This window comes from Dromaius novaehollandiae, unplaced genomic scaffold (genome assembly GCF_036370855.1).
Source record: "Dromaius novaehollandiae isolate bDroNov1 unplaced genomic scaffold, bDroNov1.hap1 HAP1_SCAFFOLD_27, whole genome shotgun sequence".
In the NCBI taxonomy this organism is placed as follows: domain Eukaryota; kingdom Metazoa; phylum Chordata; class Aves; order Casuariiformes; family Dromaiidae; genus Dromaius; species Dromaius novaehollandiae.
Window position 1 is genome coordinate 5,823,389 of NW_026991415.1, and position 27,718 is coordinate 5,851,106.

The 27,718-nt window shown below is 52.6% G+C and overlaps 2 protein-coding genes across 2 annotated transcripts; one reads left to right on the forward strand and one right to left on the reverse strand.

Annotated features, from left to right (window-relative positions):
• Positions 1–12,835: 12,835 nt before the first annotated feature.
• Positions 12,836–13,390, forward strand: LOC135326360 (olfactory receptor 14A16-like; the record flags this gene model as incomplete). Its single annotated transcript, XM_064504242.1, has 1 exon — positions 12,836–13,390. A coding segment is annotated over one exon (555 nt), but the record flags the coding sequence as incomplete, so codon positions are not given.
• Positions 13,391–17,263: 3,873 nt separating this feature from the next.
• LOC135326361 (olfactory receptor 14A16-like) lies at positions 17,264–18,199 on the reverse strand. Its single transcript, XM_064504243.1, has one exon. It carries the CDS (start codon positions 18,197–18,199, stop codon positions 17,264–17,266), a length of 936 nt encoding a protein of 311 aa, XP_064360313.1.
• Positions 18,200–27,718: the final 9,519 nt, after the last annotated feature.

A 27,718-nucleotide genomic window follows, 5' to 3' on the forward strand; every position in this document is an offset into this window, starting at 1 on the left:
AGTGCTGGGGGGAGCCCAGCAGGGCCATCTCCCCACCCCCTCCCGGCCCCACACATCTGCTGCCCAGCACCGGCAGGCCCAGAGCTGCTCTGGCCCTGGCTGCCCCGGGGCCCCGGGGCTCCTCAGCCCTGCGGAGCGATGCACCGGGGCCCAGCCCGGCCTCGCAGAGAGCAGCCCCTGCCTGGCCATGGCCCAGCCCTGCCGGGCACAGCGTGAGGGCTGCCGAGCGCTGGGGCTGCTGCCCATAACATGGCGCCCCACCGTGGGGAGGTGGGGAGGGAGGGGAGCGGAGGGACTGCCCACCGGGTCACACAGGGCTGCAGCATTGCCATGGCATCGCCCCATGTGCTGCCCTCTGATTGGCCGGCAAGGGGAGGAGGGTGGGCTGGGCTGGACTGATGGCTCCGTCAGCCAATGGGAGTGCAGCAGGCTGCTGGGGGCCTCGCCAGGGCCCTGCCCCAGGCTCCCTTTTGTCCTGAACAGGGCGTTTCCCAGGGCTCGCAGAGAGGCTGTCCCCACGGGTCCCGCCGGGCCCCAGCCGCTGCGGCTGCTCCGGGCCTCTTGCTGGGCCGCAGCCCTGCGGCCCTGGCAGCAGCCGGGAGGGTGTTTGCAGAGCAGCTCTGTGCTGGGAGCTGCTGGGCTCCTGCAGGGCCTGGGCAGCTGCTGGGCGGCCAGTGCTGCCCTGGCCGGTGCCATTAGCCCTGCTCCCAGGCCGGGCTGCAGAGCTGCTGAATCCCGGCTCTGCTGGTTCCACCCGCTGAGATGCCCTGGCCGCAGTCCTTGCCCGTGTCTCCGAGTGTCAGGGCCCCAAGCAGGAGAGTGCTTGTTGTCCTGGGGGTGTGGAGGATTTGCTGGGTGTGTTCAGCACTGGGGCAGGAACCAGACTTGGGAGTTGCGGGAAGGCTTCTCCCTCTGCCTGGGCCATGAAGCCCTGCTGTCTCCAGCTCCATGGTCGCTGCTCCCATGCAATCCTCCTGTTAGGAGATGTTGCCCAGAAATACTTGCAGGCCTTTCTGCAATTGCCAAGTTTCAGGGGCCAGGTGGAGGTGCTACCTAGGCAGGAGCTGATGTTCTCTTGGGGCAGTAACTGGTGCATAGTGGGTGTTTTGCTGCACTGTGATCATTGTGAGCCCCCGGGGTGAGTCCGGGCGGCCGCTCAGGAGCTGGCTGAGCCTTGGGGGAGGCAGGGGCAGCTGCGGGCGGCAATAGCTGCGTGGCCGGGCTGTGGGCAGGGAGGTCATGGCTGTCTGCGAGAGCTGGGCCAGAAAATCACCCATGTCAAATCAGTTCTTTGTCAGTAGCTGATAAGGCAGCAGGAGGCACGTGGCTCAGCTGTTGATGATGAGGTCGCTTCTGCCTGAGTCCCTGATAGGCCAGCAGCAGGCAGATAGGTGTGGAAGCAGATTGTGAGGGCTCCTGGGTCAGAGTACCTGGTAGGGCAGCAGCATGTTCATGGCTGGGGATGTTATTTTGAGGCAACTTGTGTCTCTGAAGCCCATAGGCCATCAGCAGACACCTGGTGGGGCTATGGACTTGTGAGGTCACTTCTATCTGAGCAGCTGCTAGGCCAGGAGAAGGCCCATGGCTTGGATGTTGGTGGTGAGGTGACTTCTGGGTTTGGTGAGTCTATCCAGAGGAGGGATTGACACCTGCAGAGCTCTACAGCAGTATAGAGATGCAACTAATAAATCAGGCAGAAGTAGATAACAATATTCCACACCATCTGTCACAAATGTTATTCTGCTGCCTCATCATGAATTAGTAGTGCTACATTTAAACTGTGGATGATGTTCTCTGGTGAATGCAGAAGTGGACTTTAACTGTGCAGGTCTTGCTAAGTATAGGATTACAGCCTGCTGCCGATGGATGAGGGAGTCCAACTAGAATTTTTAGCTGAGAAAAGAGTTGAGTGCTGGTGAGAGGAGTGATGTTAGTAATCTCTGATTTTATGTGTCGGTGTGCTGCATAAAATTCTGTCCCATCAAAATACCAGGGGGCTTCTGAGATTTTTCTCCAAGAGCTGATGGATATCTCTGTCCTTTGATTCCTGGAGGTGGGAAGTGAGCAGTGCAGGGCTGTGAGGGACTATTCAGAGGAAGTCCATGTTGGAAGGTCTTGCAGGAATCGAAGGGAATGGAAGGGCTGGAGAGTTGGTATGTGTGTGTTTTGGGGCCTTTGCAGGTCACTTGGCTGCTGCCCTGTGTGGTGCTGTGCCCCGTGTGTCCCTGCTGTTGCAGAGGCACATTTTGGCTGGGAACCCTCTGTGAGGGGAGGGGTGGGGGGTGGGGGTGTCACAGTGGTGGGGTGCCCTGTGGTGGGGACAGGTGGTGGCCCCAGTGTCTTGGTACTTGTCATGGTAGGATGTGTCTGGAGAGAGCAGTGGTGTGTGTGGGGAGTGCTGGCAGGCTGGGGAGCTGGGGAGCCCTTGGAGGTGAGGAGGTGACTTGGCTCGCAGGGAACAGGCTGCCCTGGTGGCCAGAGCCAGGGATGCTGGCAGCCTGCTGCCTTCTGTGCGCTGAGGTTCAGGCCTTGAGTTTCCTCAGCTCTTGCCAGGATCTGCAGCCAGGTATGCCACATAGACTGTGAAATACATAGAAATATGCAGCTTAGAGTATTTGGATTAGAAGAGGTGACATGGCAGGACCCTAGAAACTCTTTGTTTACAGTGCAGTAGTATCCCCTAATTAGCCATTACTTAACCATCTGATTAAATCCCCTCCAATCCAGTGAATTATAGAGAGGATGTTGAGCTCTTCCTGCTGAAGGCCTCGCTGCTTCTGGGCTCTCTGCTGCTCCTTGCACCCTGCGCACTGCCCTGGGCTCTGACACAGGACATCCAGGGTCCGACATCTAGCAGGAGGCCACAGAGAGCAGTTTAGATCACATGGGTTTTTTCACCCACAAAATAAACAGGATATGATCTTGCCACAGTGGAGCACTCAGAGGCGCTCCTTCAAGTGGCAGTTCTATAATCATTAGCTTTTAAAGTGGGCAAAATAAGGAAACTTCCAAAGACAAAGTATTTCTTCAGAAGATAATTGTCCTTTGAAAACACTTCTCCCAGATGTACAGTGACTGCAGTGAGTTGTGATGCTCAAGCACTTTCCTGCAAGTCAGCAGGAAATACTTCAGGGGTTATAGCTGAGAACCAACTTGCAAAGCTGAAGTTGTTTTCTGCAGATAACTTGCAAGGCCCCTCACAATTATGTTCCTCACCTTTCCATGTGCTCCTCTCTTCTCTAAGGGAGTCATTTCTGACCTGACAGTTCAGGTGTCCAACTCAGCTGAGCACGTTTTGCAATGTGTCACTGAGCTGGTTGAGGCCTGCAGGTTCTGAAGCTCCTGCCTGATGAGCTCGGGCACAGCCTGGGTATTAGCTCACTTGTGGACTCTTCTTTGCAAGTGAACCCCTGTGAGATGACATCCCACGTGTGGATCTGAGGCTAATTTGGACAAAGGTGCCCTCTTGGCAGTGAGGTGTGGATAACAGCAAGTGAGGGTCAGTTCCTTCTAGAGTGGTGCAGGGCTGTCCCAGGAGGCCTTGCACAGTTCAGCTCACCCACCCATCATCAAACTGTGGTAAGGAAATTAGAGGTAGCCACTTAGCACAACTTATATAAAACTTGCTTAGCATGAGGCGCTAAATTTGCTGAAGCCTTAGGCCGCACTCAGAGAACATGAGGAACTTTCACCTAGTTCAGTAAGAAAGGGCCCCAGAGCTGGTTCAGGCTGGGAAGAGAAGGGAGTTACAAGCAGTCTGTGTTCCTGTGTCTCACACTCCCAAAGGGAGGATGTCAAGACTTTGAAATAAGGCCTGTGCAGGGTGTCAGGACCTTGAGAGACAACGGCAGGACCCAACAAGGAACGAAGGCAGCAGAAAGAAATCCGTCAGCAGAAACTGCAACAGTGAAAATAAGGAAAAAAACACAGCCTGCCTAGGGACAACAATGAGACCCAATAAGGAGCAGGAGACCCCAGACCTGAATATTGCTATTGGTCTGAACTACCACGTGAGGGGTGGGAAACTTAAGTTGGAAATTTATAATTGCCCAAGGATTTCTTTGTTCAGGGTCCCTCTTCAAAGGCACCCAGCTGGAGCTGTAATTATGGCATGTGCATCACTAAAATTTATTTATTTAATTTGCTTTCATTTGGCTCCAGACTTTTTCAGCAGGAACCTAGTGCCGGGCCCTGTTATGGTGGCCAGTGAGCCTAACCTTCCATAACAATTGATGGTGCAGGGAATGAAAAGGGAGTGTCGCTAGATTCAGTGGGACACCTATAAGACATCGCTCTAACACAGGTATGTTGAGATTTGTGCACATTTGGCCATCCAAAAAAACAGTGTTTCCTTGAAGCTGGTCCCCCTCCTTTCCTCTCTCGGTCGACACCTCAGTGTATGACATGCTCTGTGCAAAGAGTGAGAGGTGGCACGGACAGCCGTGGGCAGGGGGTGGTGTTGGGGCACTGGGATCTGTGCGAGACACAAGAATATCTTGTTTAATGGTGTAGGCCTGATTATAACAGAAGTGTTCAGAAAATGACATTGAAAATGAAACAAGAAAGTAATTAAGAGAAAGACTTAAAGCAAATAAATGTTCTGTTATACTTTTCATCTTTAATTTTTGTGTGTCCTTATTATCTTTCTTGATTTCTTTTCTTTTTTTTAATATAATGGTCCTTTAGGGGGATGTTGTGTTTTTTCTTTTCTTTTTTTTTTTTTTAAAGGAAAGAGATTTTCAGAGCTGGGGTGGGATGCAGTCACTGGGTCATGGACATGTGATGCCATTGCAGGTGCCCTGGTCCCCTCTGCCCAGCCTCCACCTGCAGCTCCCAGGGGCTCCTGTCTCCCACAGGTCCTCTGCAACAGCTGCCAGGCCCAGGCAGATACCTCAAAGACACCAGGGCCTCCCAAAGTGCCCCTGGGTGGTTGTGGTTGGATACCTGAGCTCTGCCTGGAAAGGTGAAGAGCTGTTTTTCAACATTTCAAAAATATGACCCCACTTTCATCAGCTGAAATCATTAATTTTAATGTCAATGTTTTGCTATGATGAAAGAGTGGAAATCTTCAGGAAGGGTCTTAATCTGGGGAGAAGAATTATTGATCTGCCCTGACCTTCTTTTTCCACGGCTCTGTCTATTAGGCGGTGGATGTAATCTCAGTGATCTCCCACATATCTGCATGTGTCCTGATTAACTTGGTCATTTCTACAGGCATATTCGCATCAGACTCTCTGGACATATGCACTTTCCATCGTTTCCCAGTTTTCCTCCTCCTCCTACTCTTTATCATTCAGATACCTCTCAACTCTCCAGTTGCTGCTCTGAGCTTCTGGGAGTCTGAAGCTTGCCTCATCTTTCAGCAGTCTCATTGTCTCTTTAGCCAGCTCCTTTGTTCTGTTTCTTGTCTATCCTTTCCTATCTATCTGTCGAAAACATTTCAAGGAAGGTTATTTCTTGTGGGCAGTGGACCTCACTGGAGGCAGCTTGGACTTGACATAGAGTTGAGGAGTGTCTTTTATCTTTAACCTTTTGTATCTTTAAACTTAATTTTTGTTTGATAGCAATTAAGACAAACCCTTCTGTGTCTGTTTGCAGCTAGTTCTCTAAGGAAGGCAGGTGGGAATTGGTGCACATGAGCTGTAACATTCAGCTACAGACTTGAGGGGAAAAAGCTTAGATTTTAACAAGAGTGATCTAAGTCCCCAGTGGCTGATTTGGGAACTGTCAGGGCTGGGGAGCTGGGGAGGAAGGTTGTCCATACATGTCTCCTATCAAAAACACTGCTTTTCCTACATGTCCAGACTTCATTCAGAGACCCAGTGGGTCAGTATGAATTGGAGAATGTGGGTATCATTTATTCTGAAAACTGAAGAATAAAGAAAGCTTAAGAAGCAGACATCTTTCTTCTGTTCAGGTGCTCATTGAAATCTGCCTAATTTCAATACACACCTGAAAACTTTCTAATTAGCCACACAAGACTTGAAGAACTGAAGAAAATTATGGAAAGAGGCATGGCTTCTTAGAGGGTTTTTAATGACCCCTCGAGTGCATTTGGTGCTGAGCCCATGAACTGCAGATGCTGAGAAAAGAGTGAAAAAACCTCTCAAGAAGTTGAAGTCAGAAGCAAATCCCAAGTTTCTTGGAGTGTTAACAGGTCCCACTGAGGGCCATTACCAACAAAGTCTCCCCAGGGACTGATTAGAGCAGAAAGCTGGAGGCCCTGATTGCAGGCAGGCAAAGGCAATGTGCAGGTGGCTGTGATGCCAAGTCAACCTGGATGTGTGTTGTCAAGCAGAGCAGCCAGGCACTGACAGCCAGCCCCTGCGTAGGGTGATGCTTTCCATGATGCTTTGCTCAGGGCTCTTCCTGGGGGCAGTATGTGGGTGGAGGTACACAATGCCGAGCACAGGACCATGATACGGCACCTCTTGGTCTCCCAAGGGACAAGGAGGCAGCAAGGCCACAGTGCTTTAAGGAATGGGGCCTTCTCATGGGCCTTGGTGGCAGAAACTCCAGCCATAGCCAAGAGGACAAAGACCTCACTGTGTTGGGAGCTTTCAACCCTGGCAGTGCCCTCAGCCATCTTCACCTCAGGCTGCCTTATGCTTTCCCATGCCTGTGCCTGTTTCCTTGCAGACAGTAGACAACCAACCTGCTTCCTAACCTTGCACTCACCCTGGGATCTCCCAACCCCTCCTGATGTCCTCCTGTCCTCACTTGCTTTTCCTTGACACACAAGGCCAGGGGCTGAACACAGACTCCCTCTGTGTATCCTATAGCACCACAGCATTGCCCTATGAGTGATATTTTCTTTTCCTAATGTCACATGTACACCCCACAAGCTGCTGTTTGTGGCTTTTCCTCCTTCTCATGCTGTTTCCCACTACCAAGAAAAGCTCCATCATCTCTGATACCACCCTTCAAGCAGTCACAGGCTCCTACTCTACTACCTCCACTTCAGCAGGATAAAGAAGCTGAGGTCCCTCAACCCCTCCTCATGCACAGGTTTATTTCCACCTAGGCACAGGACTTGACACTTTTCTTGTAAATATTCATAAGGTATCTGTTGTCCGAATCACCCAAGTTCCTCAAGATCCTTCTGGACTGTAGCTCCTCCTGTGTCAAAACAAAAACAGAACAAAAACAAAAACAAAAACAAAAACAAAAACAAAAGAAGAAGCCAAAGCAGCACCAAAGAGTTAAGGGGAAGCAGGAGTGGGCTGATTGTAGGGGAAGGGATCAGGATGGTAACAGAGAAAAGATTAAAAGGGGAAGAAAGAAAAAAAATCAAAGAAATTTAAAGCAAAGTATTGATCAGGGCTGTCTTGGGGATTCCTGCCAAGAAGCCCTGCATCTGAGTAATTCTGCCTGGAGGAGAACAACAAAGCTGGCCTACTTCCACTGTCACAGGGAACCTGCATCCTTTCCCAGGCACCAACAAGAGAATATCGAGAGTGGGAAGAATCATGGACTCCTTCAGGGTGGAAGGGACCTCAGGAGGTCTCTAGCCCAATCTTCCTGCCTCTTCCTCCTGATTAGATGTTCATCTACAAACATGATGAGAGTTGCATGCTGCAGGTCACTGATGAACCTGTCAGAATAGACAGGTCCAGTGTAGACCCTGAATACTCCACCTTTACCTGGCTTCCTGGTAAAGAATGACCCATTCAAAAAAACCCCTCTGAGCTCGATCATCCAACCAGCTTTTTACCCACCTAGTTCTCTACCCATCTTATTGTGAAGCCTTACTTGTATTCAAGAATATTCATGCAGACAGTGTCCAACACCTTGCTAAAATCATGGTAAGTGACATCCAGTACTTTCTGCTCCTGCACAGTCACAGGTCTTTGATCACAGAAGGCAATTAGGTGGGTCAGGAATGATTTACCTTCAGTAAATCCATGCTGGCTGCTCCCAGGCACATTCTTCATGTGCCCAGAAATGTGATCTGAGAGGATTTGCTGCATGACACACTCCTCACCAAAGTGAGGCTGAAGGGCCTGCAGCTCCCTGGGTTGTCCTTGTGGTCTTTTTTGAAGATGGACACAATACATTCCTCCTTCTGCTCATTGGGACCTCCCCTGGTCTATGCAACCTTATAAAAGGTGGTAGAGACTGGCCTTGTTATTATATAAGCCAGCCCTCTCAGTGACCTTGGATGCAGCCCGTCCAGTCCTGGAGACTTGTATGGGTTGAGTTCCTGCAAGTCATCGCTCACTCAACTCACATCTACTGTGGGCTGTTTTTCCTCTCTGGAGCCCTCTTCCATCCCGTACAAGAGCTCCATACATCTGAACTGTCCCTTCACACAAACAGCATCCCCCCTGCTCATCTTCCCTAACCATCTTGCCTGCAGAGCTTGTACCCTGTCATCACAGCCCTCCAGTCATGCGAGCAGTCCCACCACATCTCAGTTATTCCAAACCTGTTTCAGGCCTGTGACAGCTTGTGCATCTCTATCTGTTCCTCTCTGTGCACCAGGATGCATGCAATTCTGTATATTTGGGTTGCAGAGCCTCAGCTGTGGCACAGAGAACAGATTTGTAATGGTGACACCTGTTACCAAGAGCCAAGGACACTGTGTGTGCACTGGCCCCACTTCAGAGCAGAGACATGCTGGCATGGATAGCAGGTGGCAATGTAATGGTGAAAGGAGGTTCCCACTAAGAGGGCAAACCCTGCAGTACCCAAGGCCAGGGAGAAACAGAGCTGGGCTGTGCAGGAATGGCAGGAGAGGGGTTTGCTGCCTGAGCTGACTCTGCAGCACCTTGGGGCCTGTGACAGAGGTGAACTGATCTCCAGACAGGACAAGGTGCCACTGAAGAAGTCCCTGGCCCTGGGCAGCCTGTAATCCAGCCACCCTGAGGTCATCATTAGCCCATTCCCTGTTCATACCATCTGGGGGTGAGAAGAGGTTCAGGGGGAGGAAAGTTAGCAGCTTTTAGGGGTGCAGAGACTGGATCAGGGACCTTGGTGTGACATGCTTCTCCCATTTATGCAGCACACTTGGCTGTAGATGGATGGACTTGGCCTGAAGGCAGTGGTAGGATCCAAGTGTTTGGGCACTGGTAGGAAACCTGAATTGCCATGGGGCATTTGCCTAGCAACCACTCCAAAGCAGCAGGGTTTTCCTATATGTCCCATGCTGTATCTGCTAGAGATCCATGGTTGTGCTGGACCTCCCAGGCATCCGACATGGCCCTGCAGGCCTATTGCTGTGTCACTGATCAAGTGCCTGCACTGGATGGCATCAACTGTTTGCAATGTCGAGATCTGCCTGTGTCTCAGCTTCCTAGTGAGTGGAGCTCTGGCAGCAGTGGGCATGGAGTATCATTTCAGGTGGCCCAGGCAATTCCCTACCTGGCCAAGTCATGCTCTAGAAGGATGTAGGTGTCACACTTGCTCCATCAGAGCAAGCAGACACTGGCACACGCCTTGGACCACCTCTGTCTCTTCCAATGTCACCAGGTGTTTGTGTGTGTGAGCAACTAACTCCCACCCTCCATCTCCAGGGATTATAATGGGAGCTTAGACCAAGACCTTGCATGCAGACATCCCTGCTGTGCTCACTTCAGCCTGGGCAAGGGGAATCCCACCTCCTGTGTATTTTTTGTGGAGCTCATGGGAAGGATCTGAATCCCTCGTCAATCTAAAGCAGCCTGAGAAGCCCAAACTGACTCATCGGAAACAATACCTGAACAGCAGGAAAACAAACTCTATTTTATGTCTCCATCTAGGGGTCCTGCCTAGCTAAGAGATGGGAATAGGGGTTTCCAGAATGGGATGTTTCCACCTCTTGCGAATAACCCTGCTCTGATGAGACAAATTGCAATGCTGCAATCAGTCTTCCTTCAGTGCTTGGAGAGGGACCATCGGTGATTATTTTAGTTTACCTCAGTGAACATTTCCCAGGAGGAGGGAGCACAAGGGACAGAGAAATTCAGGCCTTCAGCTGGGCCTCTGCTCCTGAGTGGGGCCAGGCTCCTGGGATGGAGGGAGCTCATGGCAACCTGGCAGCACTGCCCAGACACAGCTGTGTGCAGGAGCAGCTCCTCTGCAAGGAGCAGCAGGGCTGCGGGCACTGCCTGCTGCTGCTGACATGAGCTGAGAGAAGACAGAGAGAAGTGGAAGGCAGTGTGGAGTGGGAGGACAGAGGAGAGCTGCTTGTGGGGGAAATCTTCACAGCGCTAGACACGGTAAGTCTCTGGCTGCAGGATAGTGCTAGTGAGGTTCCTGGCAAGGTCTTCCAAATCCATCCAGTCACACGATTAGATTTCTAAGGATCACTCTCCCGGTTTCTCCATTGCAGGGGAGGGAGAGATGTTTCAGAGCAGGGATTCCCTGTCACACCATCACAGGGAAAGGGCAGCCTGGTATCTTTTCACAGGGATGCTGCAGGGCTGTGAAGCTGGGGTGTGCCCAGAGGTCTGCATGGGCTGGAATTCAGAGCAGTGTCCCTGCACCCCAGGGTGCTGTGTGCCTGGGGCAGTGACTCTGCTGCCTGCAAGGATCAGCACTCAGCCTGCCCAGGGAGCTCCCCACGGCACTGTGGGGAGAAGCTGTGGGTGGGAGGAGAGACCCCCCAGCAGGGCAGGTCCTGTCAAGAGGGAGCTGCGTGGGTCAGGACTGCTCACAGCTCCAGCTCACTCCCAGGACATTTCTGGAGGGGCCTTTTCAAAAGGCAGGTCAAGGCAGGGGAAACATGAAAGGGAAGGAGCTGTCATGAGTCTGTGCTTTCAGTTTGATTCTGTTTGAGTGGGGTGAAATGGGAATGAATCTGTCAGGTTAAGACAGGGGACAGAGGCTCCAAAACAGTGACACTGAGAGAGGAGCAGCTCTGGGAGGCACTCAGCAAGTGCCTTCATCCACCCTGAAGCCTACAGACAGAGCCAGCAGCACCTTTCCAGCCTCACCAAGGCTTGTCTCCCCTGCTCCGGAGCACCTGCAAACAGGGAGGTGCCCTGGGCAGTGTCCTGCCCCCGGGAGGTTTCTGCAGGGCAGAGCTGAGCACCCAGCGGGTGGGATGGGGTCTGTGAGCACTGGCAGGGCAGAGACGTGGGGACAGAGAAACAGCTGCCTGCAGGGACGGCTCCAGGCAGCAGAGTCATGCTCAGAGTGTGAGAGGGAACCATCAACTCCAGCACCTCCTCTCCTCTGCCAGCCAGCACAGCCCTCTGCTCTCAAGGCTGTGGGGTCCAGGGCAGGGGTCGTTTCCTCGGCAGTTGGACATGCAGGGGAGGAGACACTGCTGAGTGCCCCTCTGTGCCTGCCTGTCCCTGCCTCCCTGGGCACAAATGTCATGGCATTGCGCCGTGTTTGCCACCTGCCCCTGCTGCCCTTGTCCTTCTGCTTGGACTCTCTGGGCAGGGGGGTTTCTGATGCAGCTCAGACAACACTGACCCTGCAGGTCCTGCCATGCAGATGTGTCCTTGACAGTGAGGTGCCCAAGTGCCCCTCTAGCCTGTGGCGCTCTGGGCAGTGCAGTGTGGGGTGCTGGGAATGTGCCAACTCTCTTGTCAGGACACCCCATCCTTAGGACATTCTGCCATTTCCCTGGGGTGTCTGGCTGGGCTGCAGCTGCCCTCCAGAAGGGCCCAGCTCTCCCATTGCAGCTGGGTGTTCTCTAGGTGCCCCAGGGAGAAGCCACCTCCATACTGAGGCCATGGACATGCTGCTGGGAGGCTGGATGTGGGCAGCTGGAAGGAGCCCGAGGTGTTGCTGGCGAGAAGGGGAGGGTTGAGACCTGCCTCACACACCCTCAGGAAGAGTGCTGATGGGCACTTTGGAAGTGGATTCCTCTGCTCTCCGCAGTGTCGTTTCTTTTGGGGGGGGGGGGGGGGAAACACAAGTGCAACTGTCCTCCACCTTCGAGGTGGGAGCACAGGGCAGCTGGGAACAAGGCAGATGGACAGGCCAGCTCTCCTGCCTCTGCACTAAAGCCAGAGTGAATCCTTTTGCCTCCCAGGAATCACAGCTGGTCCCTCTGAGTGCAGCAGCAATGCTGAGGATTTCTACCTCCAGGAATCCTCCTCAGATGTGACAGAGTCAGCTAAAGAAAACACAATAAGCTTCAAAAGTATTCATGCACCCGCATTATTTGGAACTGGGAGTGAAAATGCTGAAAATCCCTTCAACATTATGAGTGGAGTAAATCTGACCGGAACTGGGAATGTAAATTTTGGTCACCACAGTTTGCATGTACGCAGTGCTGTAGGTCAGGGCTGACTCCTCCGGAGCCCACGGGCAGAGGCTACTGCTCCTCATGGCAAACTCAGCCAGCACAAACCAGAGCTTGAGCTACGGAGCTCAATAATGGTGCTGCTGAGATGGGGAGAGGTAATGTGTGTGTGTTTGGGAGGGTTTTAGGAGAAATCTTTGCTCAGACAAGGGTGTCCTAATTTGTCAATGTCTCTTCTTCCTTAGAAAATCCTCCTGTGCCCTAAAGGAGCAAATGTCCAACAGCAGCTCCTTGAATGAGTTCCTCCTCCTGGCATTTGCAGGCACACGGGAGCTGCAGCTCTTGCATTTCTCCCTCTTCCTGGGCATCTACCTGGCTGCCCTCCTGGGCAACGGCCTCATCATCACAGCCATAGCCTGCGACCACCACCTCCACACCCCCATGTACTTCTTCCTCCTCAACCTCTCTGTCTTTGACCTTGGCTCCATCTCCACCACTGTCCCCAAATCCATGGCCAATTCCCTGTGGGACATCAAGGCCATTTCCTACTTGGGATGTGCTGCCCAGGTCTTTTTCCTTCTCTTCTTTATATCAGCAGAGTATTCTCTTCTCACAGTCATGGCCTATGACCGCTTTGTTGCCATCTGCAGACCCCTGCACTATGGGACCATCATGGGCAGCAGAGCTTGTGTCAAAATGGCAGCAGCTGCCTGGGCCAGTGGTTTTCTCTATGCTCTCCTGCACACCGCTAACACATTTTCAATACCACTCTGCCAAGGCAATGTTGTGGACCAGTTCTTCTGTGAAATCCCCCAGATCCTCAAGCTCTCCTGCTCAGACTCCTACCTCAGGGAACTTGGGCTTCTTGTGGTTAGTATGTGTTTAGGCTTTGGGTGTTTCATTTTCATTGTGGTGTCCTACGTGCAGATCTTCACTGCTGTGCTGAGGATCCCCTCTGAGCAGGGCCGGCACAAAGCCTTTTCCATGTGCCTCCCGCACCTGGCCGTGGTCTCCCTGTTCATCAGCACTGGCATGTTTGCCTACCTGAAGCCCCCCTCCATCTCCTCCCCAGCTCTGGATCTGGTGGTGACTGTTCTGTACTCGGTGGTGCCTCCAGCAGTGAACCCCCTCATCTACAGCATGAGGAACAAGGAGCTCAAGGAGGCACTGAGGAAAATGATTCAACTGGCAGTATTTCAGCAGCAATAAGCTGTCCACCTCTCTTCACAAGTCATTTCCAGTTTATCTCTAGCAACTCTTTTGTTTTGCACATTCTATCTGTGATACTCATGTTTGTGCACAAATGTTTGAATGCATCCCACTTCTCCAGAGATACAAGCCCGATCTGTCTGACCCGGAGGCTTTCTGTAAATCTGCCCATCACTGTGTCAGAGCTGACCACTCACACAGCTTCTCTGTAATAAAAGGGGATTTTCTCAGTACTCTGCCTAAACGATGGGCTCTTCTTCCCATCTGGAGCCAAGAATGTGCTCAGGGAATTGCACCCAAAAAGGCCCTGTTGCTGTGCCTGGGTTTTGCATGGGCTAAGGGGCATCAGCTCGTAGAGTGATGTGTTAGGGAAGGAGGGCTGGATTGAGCTGTCCCTTGCGGGTGGCCAGTGCCCCTGGAGGGGGTGAGTGGTCAAGAGGCATCTGCCGGGGACTGTCCCACATATTACAGGGCTGGTGACAGATGCCATCCCTGCTGGAAGGGGATATGAAGCCACCCAGGGAGCACAGAGGATCTCCAGGGCCAGCATGTGCCTGGAGTGGGCAGGCTGCTCAATCCCTGGGGCCACAGGAGTTGCCGGAGGGGCTGCAGGCAGCCAGGGTGAAGGATCTCTGGTCATGAGAGCAGTGGAGACCTGGAGTGCCTGGCCTCCATTTCCTTGTGCCATTGCTGGCCCCCAGGTGTGGGGCTGATGGGGAGGCTGACACCCCTCTCTGCCCCCCAGCAGCTGCTGTGGCCTGCAGAGGGGCTGGGGCTGTGGGGTGAGTGCCCAGAGCTCTGCAGCCCCCTGCCACAGGCACTGCTGCGGGGCCACCCCAGCCTGGTCTGCTGTGCTGGGTGGGCTGGGGAGAGGGCAGGGGAGGTGGGGAGAGGTGGGGAGGGTCTGGTCTGGTCTGGAAAGGACCCAGGAGGAGAAGAATGCCAGCAGGCAGCTACTGCGTGTCAACAGTAGTGTGGGAGCAGAGAGCCGTGTCCTTGCAGGGCAAATGCAGGTCTGCTGGGAAAGGCAGCAGGACATGATGGGTGCAGGAAAGAAGAGCCCAGGTTGCTCCCTGTGTTGCACGGACACACTGGGGAAGCTGCCCCAGGGCCATCGTCCCAGAGCAGCCCCTCACATCAGCCCTTTGCAGCACTGGCTGCTGACCCCAGCTGTGGGGTGGTGCATGGCCAGCTCCATCCTCCTGCAGGTCTCCATATCCCCATGGAGAGGAAAAGGCCAGCCTTGCAGGGCCTCTCTTCTGCACCAGGTCACGGCAGATCCCAGCGCATGGCTGTCTGCTGACCCCTGTGTGGGGCACAGGCTGGGCTGGGCAGGGGCCCGGTGCGCAGATCCCCCAGACTCTGGAGGCTCATTTAATAGTCATTTAATAATAACCCAGCCCTTTTCATGTCAGAAGTCTCTGGTGCCAGCTCTGCCTCAGCCCACTCCTGAAAGGCTCCGGTGCAGCCCTGGAGGGAGCTGGAGCTGCCTCGGGCCCTGGGGCAGTCTGGTGGCAGGAGGGTTTGACATGGGCACAGCAGCAGCGGTGCCGGGAGCAGGGGAGGAGCAGGGAAATTGGGGCGAAGACCCCTGCCCTTAGCTACATGGCTGGAGCACTGGTGGGCGATGCCTTTGTATCTGGCCAGGTTCTGGGCGTGTGGTGGATGCCAGCTTGGGGGCAGGAACACTGGGATTTTCATGGTTTTCAGTGCAGCCGTGACTGGGAAAGGCAAGTGGGCAGAGCCACACACACACAGTTGCAAAGGCTGGGGTTGGAAATGGCAGTGTGGGGCTGGTGAAGGCCCTCCCTCTGCTCCTCATGGGGAAGAGAGTCCCCAGGCGATGCTGGACTCCACTTTGGCTGGCAGGAGGGGAGCACAGGGCAGGGTGGAAGAGGCAGACAGAGCCTCTTGGGGTGCGTGAGGGAGATTTCCAAAGCCCAGGCCTGAGCCAGGCACCTTTAGATCTTCCACTGATGCTCTCCCAGCTGTGCTTGTTCTGCCCTGCCCCAGGTGCTCTTGTCCCTGTCCCAGCTGTGCTGGGACAGAGGCTGAGGAACAGGAATTCATGGAGTTGCAGAGGCATTTTGGTGGGAAGGGGCATCTGGAGGTCTCCATTCCAACCTCCTGCACAAAGCAAGGCTGGCTGGAGCATTACAGTCTTGTCTGGCCATTGCTGGACTGTTCCTGACCCCAGTTACCATCTCCAAACCTGCTCTGCTCCTCTTGTCCAAGCACTGTGGGATGGCAGCTCTCATCAGTGGGACCCTGCCCTGCCCTGCCTTACCGGCACCCTCAGCTCCTGGCTCTGCTTCCCACAGGGAGCAGCCCCGCTCATGGTGCTCCTGACAACATAATCTTTATAGTAGGAACCCTGGCACAAATGGTTCATAAACTGTTGAGCTGTGATACAGAAAAACCTGTGGTCATAACTATGCATCGTAAAATCAGGCCCAAGTGCCTGGCTCACTTTTTTGCCCAGCTCAGACTTTCTGTGCAGTGTTACCTGGGAAGGGGTCCCAAATGCAAAGCTCTCCTGCTTACACCTTTAAATTGGCTGTCAGGCAGGAGTTGCTATGGAGCTAGGGTCACCTTTTATACCTACAACCTTCTCTGGGATCTGCTCAGGTCACAGCTTTTCTTGCCAAGGCTTTCCTGACTGTAGTGAGGGGGTAGGTCTGAGGCAGAGATGGGGAGTAAGGTCAGCAGGACGGGGACAGGATCAGGTCAGCTCAGAGTGACCCCAGGACATTTGCAATGGCAGGAGATGTGTTTGGGTGGGCACTAGCTCCAGCCTGTGGTGTTTCACTGAGGGTTCAGGAATCACTCTCCAGTGCCCCTTCCCTGGGCTGCTTAGCTCCCCACTGCCTCTCCTGTAATTGCAGAACCCTTTTTTCCCCATGCATCCCTGGATTTAGTGCTTTACCTTCTAGTTACTCCACTGTGGACCTCACTTTGTGAGGCTCCACTCACTGCCCACCTCCAGGCACATGCTGTCCCTGGAGATCCCCTGAGCTCTCCTGGGGGAACTGATTCCCCTCCAGAAGGATGGGCATCTCTCATCAGCACTGTCACCTGTGGGACAGCCCCAGGCAGGCAATTCAGAGACCATTGCCCATCTCCACTGGCACTGGTCACTGAGAAATGAGCCTCAGATCCATCCCCTTGTCCCTAACAGATCACCCTGGGACTCTGAGCTCATCCCCTGCAGCCCTGGAGTTTGCAAGTAGATCCCTTAGTGGTTCAGTCCCTTGGGTGTATTTTTGACTCCATCTTCTGAAAAAAGGCCAGACATCATTGAGGGGATCTCTTTTTATTGTAGAAATGCTGTTCTGGAGGCCACATCTGGCATAAGGGTGCTCAGTGCCTGGTCCTGCGTGAGCTCACAGGAATGCACAGGGATGCACAATCCTACCACCATCACGTTAGCAAAGCGCTTAGGCTATATGCACACATCAGAGCATATCAGGACAGTTTGGAAGGGAGGAGAGCAGGCCTGAAAAGAGAAAGTCCTGCTGCTGTGGGTGGATGTGTCTCCAGAAAAGCTGCAGCCCCCATGCGAGGGCTGCAGCGAGGAAATACCTGCTGTGGTAGTGCCAAAGCAGACACTGCCAAAACCAAACTCTCCTCAATGCACTCGGGGCATCCGAAGGAGCTCAGACTAGCAGGCTCTGAGGTTCCTCTGTCTCTGCTGATGAAGGGAGAAGCCTGGATCAGATTCAAATGAGAGATTCCTGAGGAGATAGGGCGTGAACTGGATATTTGTGTTTGTTTTTTAACATGGACGTAAAAGAGGAAACTACAGAAAGAAAGAAATGCACAACAGACAGCCTTGATGCCGGATGTCCTGGTGAGTGAATGAATGTGGGACAGTTACTGGCGCTGACCTTGTACCCACTGCATCAATCTCTTCAGTGCCTCCTTGAGCTCCTTGTTCCTCATGCTGTAGAGGAGGGGGTTCACTGCTGGAGGCACCACCGCGTACAGAACAGCCACCACCAGATCCAGAGCTGGGGAGGAGAGGGAAGGGGGCTTCAGGTAGGCAAACATTGCAGTGCTGATGAACAGGGAGACCACGGCCAGGTGCGGGAGGCACATGGAAAAGGCTTTGTGCCGGCCCTGCTCAGAGGGGATCCTCAGCACAGCAGTGAAGATCTGCACGTAGGACACCACAATGAAAATGAAACACCCAAACACTACAGAAAGAGTAGCCACACTAACCCCCACTTCCCTGAGGTAGGTGTCTGAGCAGGAGAGCTTGAGGATCTGGGGGATTTCACAGAAGATTTGTTCCACGACATTGCCTTGGCAGAGTGGTATTGAGAATGTGTTAGCAGTGTGCAGGAGAGCACAGAGAAAACCACTGGCCCAGGCAGCTGCTGCCATTTTGACACAGGCACTGATGTCCATGAGGGTCCCATAGTGCAGGGGTCTGCAGATGGCCACAAAGCGGTCATAGGCCATGACAGTGAGGAGATAAAACTCTGCTGAACATAAGAAAAAGAGGAAAAAGACCTGGGCAGCACATCCCAGGTAGGAAATGGCCCTGGTGTCCCACAGGGAATTGGCCATGGATTTGGGGACAGTGGTGGAGATAGAGCCCAAGTCAAGGAGGGAGAGGTTGAGGAGGAAGAAGTACATGGGGGTGTGGAGGTGGTGGTCACAGGCTACGGCTGTGATGATGAGGCCGTTGCCCAGGAGGGCAGCCAGGTAGATGCCCAGGAAGAGTGAGAAGTGCAAGAGTTGCAGCTCCCGTGTGTCTGCAAATGCCAAGAGGAGGAACTCGTTGAAGGAGCTGCTGTTGGCCATGTGGTCCCACTCGGCTTTGGGGACTGTCTAAAGAGGAGAAGACATTGAGAAGGTAGGAGAGACCTTCCTAGGAAAAAAAGTAACATTTCTCTTTGAAAACACCACATTGCCTCTCTCTTTTTTTGGGGAGGATCATTGGGCAGGTACCGTGCTTGAGGTCTGGTTTGTGCTGGCTGAGTGTGCTGTGAGGAGCAGAAGCCTCTGCCCCAGGGCTCCAGAGGAGTCAGTCCTGCTGTACAGTAGCGGGAACATGGGAACAGGGTTCAACAGCTCTGACACTCACAATTTCTGTCAAATAAAGTCTATTTGTCCTGTGGAATGGCTTTTCACTGTTTTCATTACCTGCTCTAAAGAATGAGAGTTGAGAAACAGAGTTTTAGGGAATTTTTAATAAAGTTTGTTTTCTTTTAGATGTCCTTGTCACCCGTGGGGAGCGTTCCTCAACGGCACAAATTCTCAGTATTTCTACTGTGAGTTTTTAAAAACAAAGATTCACTGCCACTTAGTACAAAGTGAGAACAGCTTGTCTGTCTATTAGCCTTGTTCCCAGCTGTCCTGTGCTCACACCACTTTGAGCTGGAGGACCATCACTCTCATACATTGCCCTAGAAAGAAATCAGCCACTGCTAGGAGCAGATGAGTCCAGTTTCAAAACCACAGATGTCCAACCATCTCTCCCTTTCTCAGGGTACCAGAGAGAGGTCTCCGCACTCCCCTTCTAGGCAAGAACACAGGGCTCTTTTCAGCTGCCCGTATACAGTTTTCCAACACCATTTCCATCCTCTCAGCATCTCTACAAATTCTTCATGGGTCTCTCAGACATCACAGAGATGCTATGAAGCAGCGGTGCCCTTCTGGAGGGCAGCTCAAAGTCTGGCAGGACATGACAGGGAAACGGTCAAAGGATGTTAGGACTGAAGATGAGCTCTCCTTAAGGGAGAGTCAGCTCAATTCCCAATCCCACAGACTGCATTTCCTGGAGCTGCACAGGCTAGAAGGGGGTTGAGGACACCTTGCTCCAGTGCAGACCCCTCTCTTGCACAACTCACAGTGGTGGTGCCTGAACTGCAGCTGAAAACCCCCCAACCCCAGGGAGCTCGAGAGAAGAACAGGAGCAGCATGGAGAGGAGGGGAAACAAGGAACACCACCATGATTCTGCTGCCAAGGCAGGCAAGGAGAGAGAGACAAATGGGCACTCAGGAAAGCCTTCACCTTACCCAGCTGGGCATGCCACCTCACAGAGGGTGACATCGCAGGGCAGTCACTCTCAGCCCCTTTGTCGGGCAGCAGTAAACAGGCCCAAGGCAGGAGAGAGGCTCCTCTCCTCTGCTGGAGGTCTGGCTGCAGAGGAGGTGGCTCATGCCCTGGACCCCATGACTGTCAGGACAGAGGCTCTGCTGGGTGGGAGAGGAGACACAGGGGACTCGCTCAGAGGAAGATGTCAGCATCAAAAGTAATAACTATGACTTGCCTAATTCCATTCTCCCATGATGTTTCCGTTAACAGTTCCCTCTCATTCCCTGCCCATCTCTGCTGCCTGGAGCTATCCCTGTTGGCAGCTGTTTCTCTGTCCCAACATGTATTCCTGGTCAGTGCTCCCAGACCCCTTCCCAACCTCTGTGTGCTCAGTTCTGCCCTACAGGAACCTCCCGGATCAGGGTACTTGCCAGGGGCACCTCTGTGCATGCACATCCTAAGGAGCAGGTCACATAAAGTCCTATGAGGCCACAAAGGTGATTCTGATGCTGTCTCTAGGCTAACGTGTGCATGAAGCAGCTTGCTGAGGTTTCTCACAAACCTATTAATCTCTCAGAGTGAATGTTCAGGAGTCCCAGTTCCTTGATAAAACAGAAAACTCTTTCTTTTTTTCTCCCTGACAAAATTAGGGAACTGAAAGCCCGGACGCCTGAAAAAAGGCACCTTCTCTTTCAAGTAGCCCTTCTCTTGATATTCCTCTTGAAAGATTCCTCAGACATCTCCTGTGCATGAGCTAGAGTTGTGAGCAGTCCTGATCCACTCAGCACACTCTCAGTGGGAAAATAAACCTGCCCTGCTGGGGGTCGCTCCTCTCACCCAGAGCTTTGTCCTGCAGCACCGTGGGGAGCTCCCTGGGCAGGCGGAGTGCTGACCCTCACAGGCGGCAGAATCACTGCTCTGAACTTCTCTGGATTACAGCCCTGCACAGACCTGAGGGCACACCCAGGCTTCACCCCCACGCAGCTGCCCCTGGCAGAAGGGAGCAGCATGCCCTGTCCCTGTGACTGTGTGGCAGGGAACCCCTGCTCTAAAGGATCTGCTTCTCCTATGCACTAGAAGAACGGGGAGAGCAATTCTTAAAAAGCCTATCAGTCATGGGATGGGATGGATTGGGTTCAGAAGTCCCTTCCAGGAACCTCAGTAGTATTGCTCTCCAGTCAGAGCCTTACCGTGCAAAGGGCTGTGAAGATTTCTCCCACAGTGAGCTCTCCTCTGTCCTCCCACTCCGCACTGCCTTCCACTTCTCTCTGCCTTCTCAGAGATGTGCAACTGCCTCATCTCATGTCAGCAGCAGCAGGCAGTGCCCACAGCCCTGCTGCTCTTTGCAGAGGAGCTGCTCCTGCACACAGCTGTCTCTGGGCAGTGCTGCCAGGTTGCCATGAGCTCCCTCCATCTCAGGAGCAGAGGCCCAGCTGAAGGCCTGAATTTCTCTGTCCCTTGTGCTCCCTCCTCCTGGGAAAGGTGAAGTAGACTAAAATAATCACCGATGGTCCCTCTCTAAGCACTGAAGGAAGACTGATTCCAGCATTGCCCTTTGTTTCATCAGAGGATGGTTATCTGCAAGAGGTGGAAACGTCTCACTGTGGATGTCCCTATTCCCATCTCTTAACTAGGCAGGACACCTACACGGGGACAAGAAGGGAGCTCACCGAAACATGGTTCAGATATTGATTCTGATGAGTCCATTGAAGCATCTTACACGAGGTTAGAAGCCCCTGAGCTGCAGTGGGATTCATATCCCTCCCGTGAACTCCACAAACACACTGGAGGTGGGATTCCCCTTGCCCAAGCTGAAGTGAGCACAACAGAGGTGTCTACAAGCAAGCTCCTTGTCTAAACTTCCATTGTAATCACTGGAGATGGAGGGTGGGAGTCAGTTGCCCACACACAAATACCTGGGGACAGCTGAAGAGACAGAGCTGGTCCCAGGCATGTGCCAGTGTCTGCTTGCTCTGATGGAGCAACTGTGAGACCTACATCCTTCTAGAGCATCAGGTGGGGGCCAGGTGGGGAATTTCCTTGGCCATCTGTAATGACACTAGATGCCTATTGCTACTACTAGAGCTCCACTCACTATGAAGCAGAGACACAGGCATACCTCTGCAGTCCCAAAAGCTAACAGAATTCAGTGTGGACACATGATTCAGTGACATAAAGACAGGCCATAGGCAGGGACCACGTCAGATGCCTGGGGTGTGTAGCACAACCACATGTCTCTAGCACAGAGCATGGCACCTGCAGGAAAACCATGCCCCTTAGAAGTGGTGCTGGGCAAATGCCCCAGGGCCTCTCAGGTTTCCTACCTGTGCCCAAACAACTGGATCCTACTACTGCCTTTAGGCCAAGTCCATCTCGGCTACATTCAAGTGTGCTGCATAAATGGGAGGCACATCACACCAAGGTCTCTGCTCTACTCTCTGCACTCTCAAACCCTCTTGCTCTCCTCCCCCTGAACCTCTTCTCACCCCTGGATGTCATGAACAGGGAATGGGCTAATGATGACCTCAGGGTGGCTGGATCACAGGCTGCCCAGGCCCAGGGACTTTCTTCTGTGGCACCTTGTCCTGCCTGGAGATCAGTTCACCTCTGTCACAGGCCCCATGGTGCTGCAGAGTCAGCTCAGGCAGCCAACCCCTCTCCTGACATTCCGGCACAGCCCAGCTCTGTTTCTCCCTGCCTTGGGCACTCCAGGGTTTGCTCTCTTAGTGGGAACCTCCTTTCACCATTACATTGCCATCTGCAATCTATTCCAGCATGTCTCTTCTCTGAAGTGGGACCACTGTACACACGGTGTCCTTGGCTCTTGGTAACAGGTTTCACCATGACCAATGTGTCCTCTCTGCCACAGCTGAAGCTCTGTAGCCCAAATAGATGCAAATGCCTGCAGCCTGGGGCACAGCCAGGAGCACAAGCTGTCACAGGACTGCAACATCACTGGAATAACAGACGTGGTGGGATCACCCACATGACTGGAGGGCTCTCCTTGTAGGGTACAAGCTCTTCAGCAGAGACTGTCAGGGACAATGAGGAAGGGGGATGCCCTTTGTGTGAAGGGGCAGCTCAGATGTGTGGAGCTCTCCCATGGAAGAAGCAAGGCTTTGCGTGAGTGCTTGGCTGCAGTCTCCTTTAAGCAACGTGAACAAGTCTGTGGATCATGGGCCCTGGTTCTTAGGGTGGTGGTGGTGATTTTCATGTCCCAGACATTCACTGGAAGGGCAAGCAGCAGAGTGCAAGCAGGCCAGGCGGTTTCTGGATGGTATCAGGGACAACGTCTTAGCACAGGTGCATGATGGGACAATACTCCTGGTACTTTCTTGTATCTGGAAATTTCAAACAGGGAGGAACTGATCAGGGATGGGATAGGCAGTGTCTGCCTTGCCTGTAGTGACCATGAAAAAGTAGAGTTCCAGCTCCTGAGCGGAGTGAGGAAGGATAGTAGCAGAGCGCAGACCCTGGACTCCAGAGGAGCAGACTTGGGCCTGTTCAGGGGACTGGTGGGGGATCCCATGGGCGACAGCTCTGAAGGGCCCAGGAGCTCTGGAAAGCCATCAGGTCTTTAAGGACAGCATCTGCCACACACAAGGATGGTCCACCCCAAGACTTAGTAAAACTACTGGACATCTGGGGAGAGCGGCTTGGCTGCTTTGGGAACCCTTCCTGAAGATTTCCACTATTTCACCATAGGAGAACATTGACAATAAAATTAGCCAATCATCTGAGCTGATGAAAGTGAGCTCATATTTTTGAAATGTTGAAAACAGTTCTTCACCTTTCCAGGCAGAGCTCAGCTGTCCAACCACAAGCATCCAGTGGCACTTGCAGAGGCCCCGGTGTGTCTGAGGCATCTGCCTGGGCCTGGCAGCTCTCGCAGGGGACCTGTGGGAGATCGGAGCCCCTTGGAGCTGCAGAGGGAGGCTGGGCAGAGGGCACCAGGGCACCTGCAATGGCACCACATGTCCATGACCCTGTGACTGCATCCCACCCCAGCTCTGAAACATCACTTTCCCAGGGCAATAAGAACACACAGAAGTTTCAAAAGCTGAAAAGTGTAAAGAAACATTTTTTTTTTTGCTTTAGATAATTTATTTAATTTCTTTCTTCTTTCATTTCTATTGACAGTTTCTAAGGATTTCTTTCATAATAAGGCCTACACTATTAAAAATGATATCTTTCTGTCTCGCACAAGTCTAGTACCCTCAAACCACTCCCTGCCCAGGATCATCCTTGCAGCTCCTCATTCATTGCAGACAGCGAGTTACACCATGAGGTGTTGCACAGTCACAGCTGATAGAGGAAAGCAGGCTGATCAGCTTCAGTGAAAATGCTCTATTTATCCATGGCCTAATTTGCACCAGTCTCAATGTACCTGTGATACAGTGATGTCTTAAAGGAGTCCCTACACATCTAGCCAAAAACCCTTTTCATTCCCCGCATGGTCATGAAGTGTGACTCCATTTGAGGTGACAACAGGGATGGGAATTAGCTCACTCGATGCCAGACCCCTTCAGGGCAGATGTCTCTGGCTAACCCAGTTGTCTGGACTTCCCTTTCTAGTCAACGGAAATAGACCTCCCACCGAGAGATTTTGAGATGCTTCTCCAGGTGACCAGCTAATGCTCCAGAAAGGTTCTCATGGTTCCTGGGTCACATTTCCCAGCACCACATGGGAACACAGCTACACAGCGCATCTCAGGCAGCAGTGGCGTTTGTATGTGTCTATAAGAGCCTTTATGTAAAGTTCTTGTCACTGCTGAAATCTATACAAAAAATAGCTCTATGCTATTACTGAAACTGAAAAAGAACTGAAAATATATTTTTTCAGAACTTCAAATATTCTTTATCAAATCTAATGACTATTTTCTCTTTTTTTGATTGGCAGCAACATATGAATGCACTACAGAAATTATTCTACGTGAGTTCACATGTTTATATATATGTATATATTCTTCCTCATGATACACTTCCTGGCAACACTCTGAATGTACAAACTTTGTTCTGAGAAACTACTGTATTCAAATTGGCATGTCTCCTCTCCCTTCCTCTGCCTCTCTGTCCTCTCTTCCTCTGCCTAGTCTGTCTTTACAGAGGCCTCATGGCCCCTCTGCCCCCCAGGGAAGTCTCCTGGGGGATCCTGCCAAGCAGAGCCTGAATTAGCTGAAACACCTACCCGAATGTCACCCAGGCTGCTCTGTCATCTTCTCCTTACTACAAGGTCTCGACTGGCTCATCACCTGCTCCAAGGCAAAGCCCTGTGCACTCCAGCCACCCCTTTGCACAGAGCACACCTGCACCTCCTCACCACCCCAGCCTGCCTTCCCCAGGAGCCCAGTTTCATCCTGCCATGTGAGCTGTCCCATCACGTGTGTGTAATTCCACGGGGATAGGAGAGAGGGAGGTGCCACTAAAGGGACATGGATGGGATGTTGGATATGGGGCCAAGAGAGGATGACTCAGAAGAAGGGCAGGGGAGAACAAGACAAGAATGACACATCTGCAGTGTTGATGGTGAGGTCACCTCTTTTAGAGGACTCTCGTGGGCTGGGTTCTGGTAGGAGCCATTTCGAGGACAAGAAGAGAATCACACCACCTCTCATCCCACCAGAGATGATATACGGGCGGGAGGAGAGGGAGAGGCAGGCAGAGGGGACATGGCTGCAGTGGTGATTGTGAGGTCACTACCACTGCAGCTGCCTGATTGGCTCTCAGCAGATGTGCTGGCCAGCAGGCTTGGTGATGTCACCCAGTGCCTCAGAGAGCCCACCCAGCAGAAATGACTGCTTTGTGGAGGGAGAGGGTGATGCAGGTGACAGGGACCCATCTGGGTGCTGACTGTGAGGGCACCTCTGCTGCAGCCACCCCACCAGCCCATGGCTGCAGGCAGGCAGGCATGGCTTATGGCCACCCTGCTCAGGACTAGCCCTCTGGAGTGGACCTGCCACCAAGCAGTGCACAGCTCCTCACCTAGGTCTCCTCCAAGCCCAGTGTGCTGCCCCTGTGGCCCAGAGGCACCATGGCCATTATCTGGAGGCTTCCTTTGGCAGCTCAACCTTCCCAAAGCAGCACATGATGGATTATTACCAGCCAGAAGGTTTTTTTTATAGTGTGCTACCAAGAAGGAGTCATCCTGCAGGCTCCAATGTACAGTTTGATGATGGGTGGGTGAGATGAACTGTGCAAGACCTCCTGGGACAGCCCTGGACCACTCCAGAAGGAACTGACCCTCACTTGCTTTTATCCACACCTCACTGCCAAGAGGGCACCTTTGTCCAAAGTAGCCTCAGATCCACACTTGGGATGTCATCTCACAGGGGTTCACTTGCAAAGAAGAGTCCACAAGTGAGCTAATACCCAGGCTGTGCCTGAGCTGATCAGGCAGGAGCTTCAGAACCTGCAGGCCTCAACCAGCTCAGTGACACACTGCAAAACATGCTGAGCTGAGTTGGACACCTGAACTGTCAGGTCAGAAATGACTCCCTTAAAGAAGCGAGGAGCATGTGGGAAGGTGAGGAACTTAATTGTGAGGGGGCTTGCAAGTTATCTGCACAAAACAGCTTCAGCTTTGCAAGCTGATTCTCAGCTATGACCCCTGAAGTATTTCCTGCTGACTTGCAGGCAAGTGCTTGAGCATCACGACTCACTGTAGTCACTGCGCATCTGGGAGAAGTCTTTTCAAAGGCCAATTATTTTCTGAAGAAATACTTTGTCTTTGGAAGTTTTCCTTATTTTGGCCATTTTTAAAGCTAATGACTGTGGCACTGCTGCTTGAAAGGGTGCTTCTGGGTGCTCCACTGTGGCAAGACCATTTCCTTGTTAACTGTGTGGGTGAAAAAAGTCCCACATCATCTAAATTGCTCTCTGTGGTCTCCTGCTCTCTCTGAGGCCTCCTGCTAGATGTCAGCCCCAGGATGTCTGGTGTCAGAGCCCAGGGCAGTGTACAGTTTGCAGGGAGCAGCAGAGAGCCCCAAAGCAGCGAGGCCTTCAGCAGGAAGAGCTCAAGACCCTCTCTCCCAGCTATATTTCATTGGATTGAAAGGAGATCAATATGATCATTAAGTAATGGCTACTACTGCATTGTAAGCAAAGAGTTTCTAGGGTCCTACCACATAAGAAGAAAAGAGTGTCTGCACCAATTAGGTATATGGGTAGTATCCTCCCTTAACCTTTGCTAATAGGAGAGAGAGGCAACTGCTATGCCTCTAGCCTAAAAAACACTTGTGGTTGGACAGATCCCAGAAGTGTTAACTTCAAGAATCTCCAACAAGGAACCCTTTCTGAAAGATGAAATGTACTGCAAGTACTCTAAGCTCCATATTTCTATGTATTTCACAGTCTATATGTCATATCTGGCTGCAGATCCTGGCAGGAGCTGAGGAAACTCAAGGCCTGAACCTCAGTGCACAGAAGGCAGCAGGCTGCCAGCATCCCTGGCTCTGGCCACCAGGGCAGCCTGGGCCCTGCGAGCCAAGTCACCTCCTCACCTCCAAGGGCTCCCCAGCTCCCCAGCCTGGCAGCACTCCCCACCCACAGCACTGCTCTCTCCAGACACCTCCGCCCGTGACAAGTACCAAGACCAGTGTCCACCACCCATCCCCACCACAGGGCACCCCACCACTGTGACACGCTGCACCCCCCACCCCTCGCCTCACAGAGGGTTCCCAGCCAACACGTGCCTCTGCAGCAGGGACACACAGGGCACAGCACCACACAGGGCAGCAGCCAGGGCAGCCCCAGGGCCCCAAAACACACACAGACCAACTCTGCAGCCCTTCCATTCCCTTCCAGTCCTCCAAGAGCTTCCAACAGGGACTTCCTCTGAACAGTCCCTCACAGCCCTGCACTGCTCACTTCCCACCTCCAGGAACCAAAGGACAGAGATATCCTTTATCTCTTGGAGAAAAATCTCAGAAGCCTCCTGGCATTTTGATGTGGAAGAATTTTCTGCAGCACACAGACACATAAAATCAGAGATTACTGATGTCACTGCTCACACCAGGACTTCATTGATTTAGCAGTGTAAAAATTCTGGCTGGATTCCCTCATCCAGTGGCAGCAGGCTGTAATCGTATACTTAGCAAGAAGTGCATGGTTAAAGTCCACGTCTGCATTCACCAGAGAACATCATCCACATTTTACATGTAGCACTACTAATTCATGATGAGGCAGCAGAATAACATTTGTGACAGATGGTGTGGAATATTATTATCTACTTCTGCTTGATTTACTAGTAGCACCTCTGTACTGCTGTAGAGCTCTGCAGGTGT

Coding starts and splice junctions, on each gene's coding strand:
- LOC135326361 (XM_064504243.1), bottom strand. CDS start 18,199: ATGGCCAACAGCAGCTCCTTCAACGAGTTCCTCCTCTTGGCATTTGCA.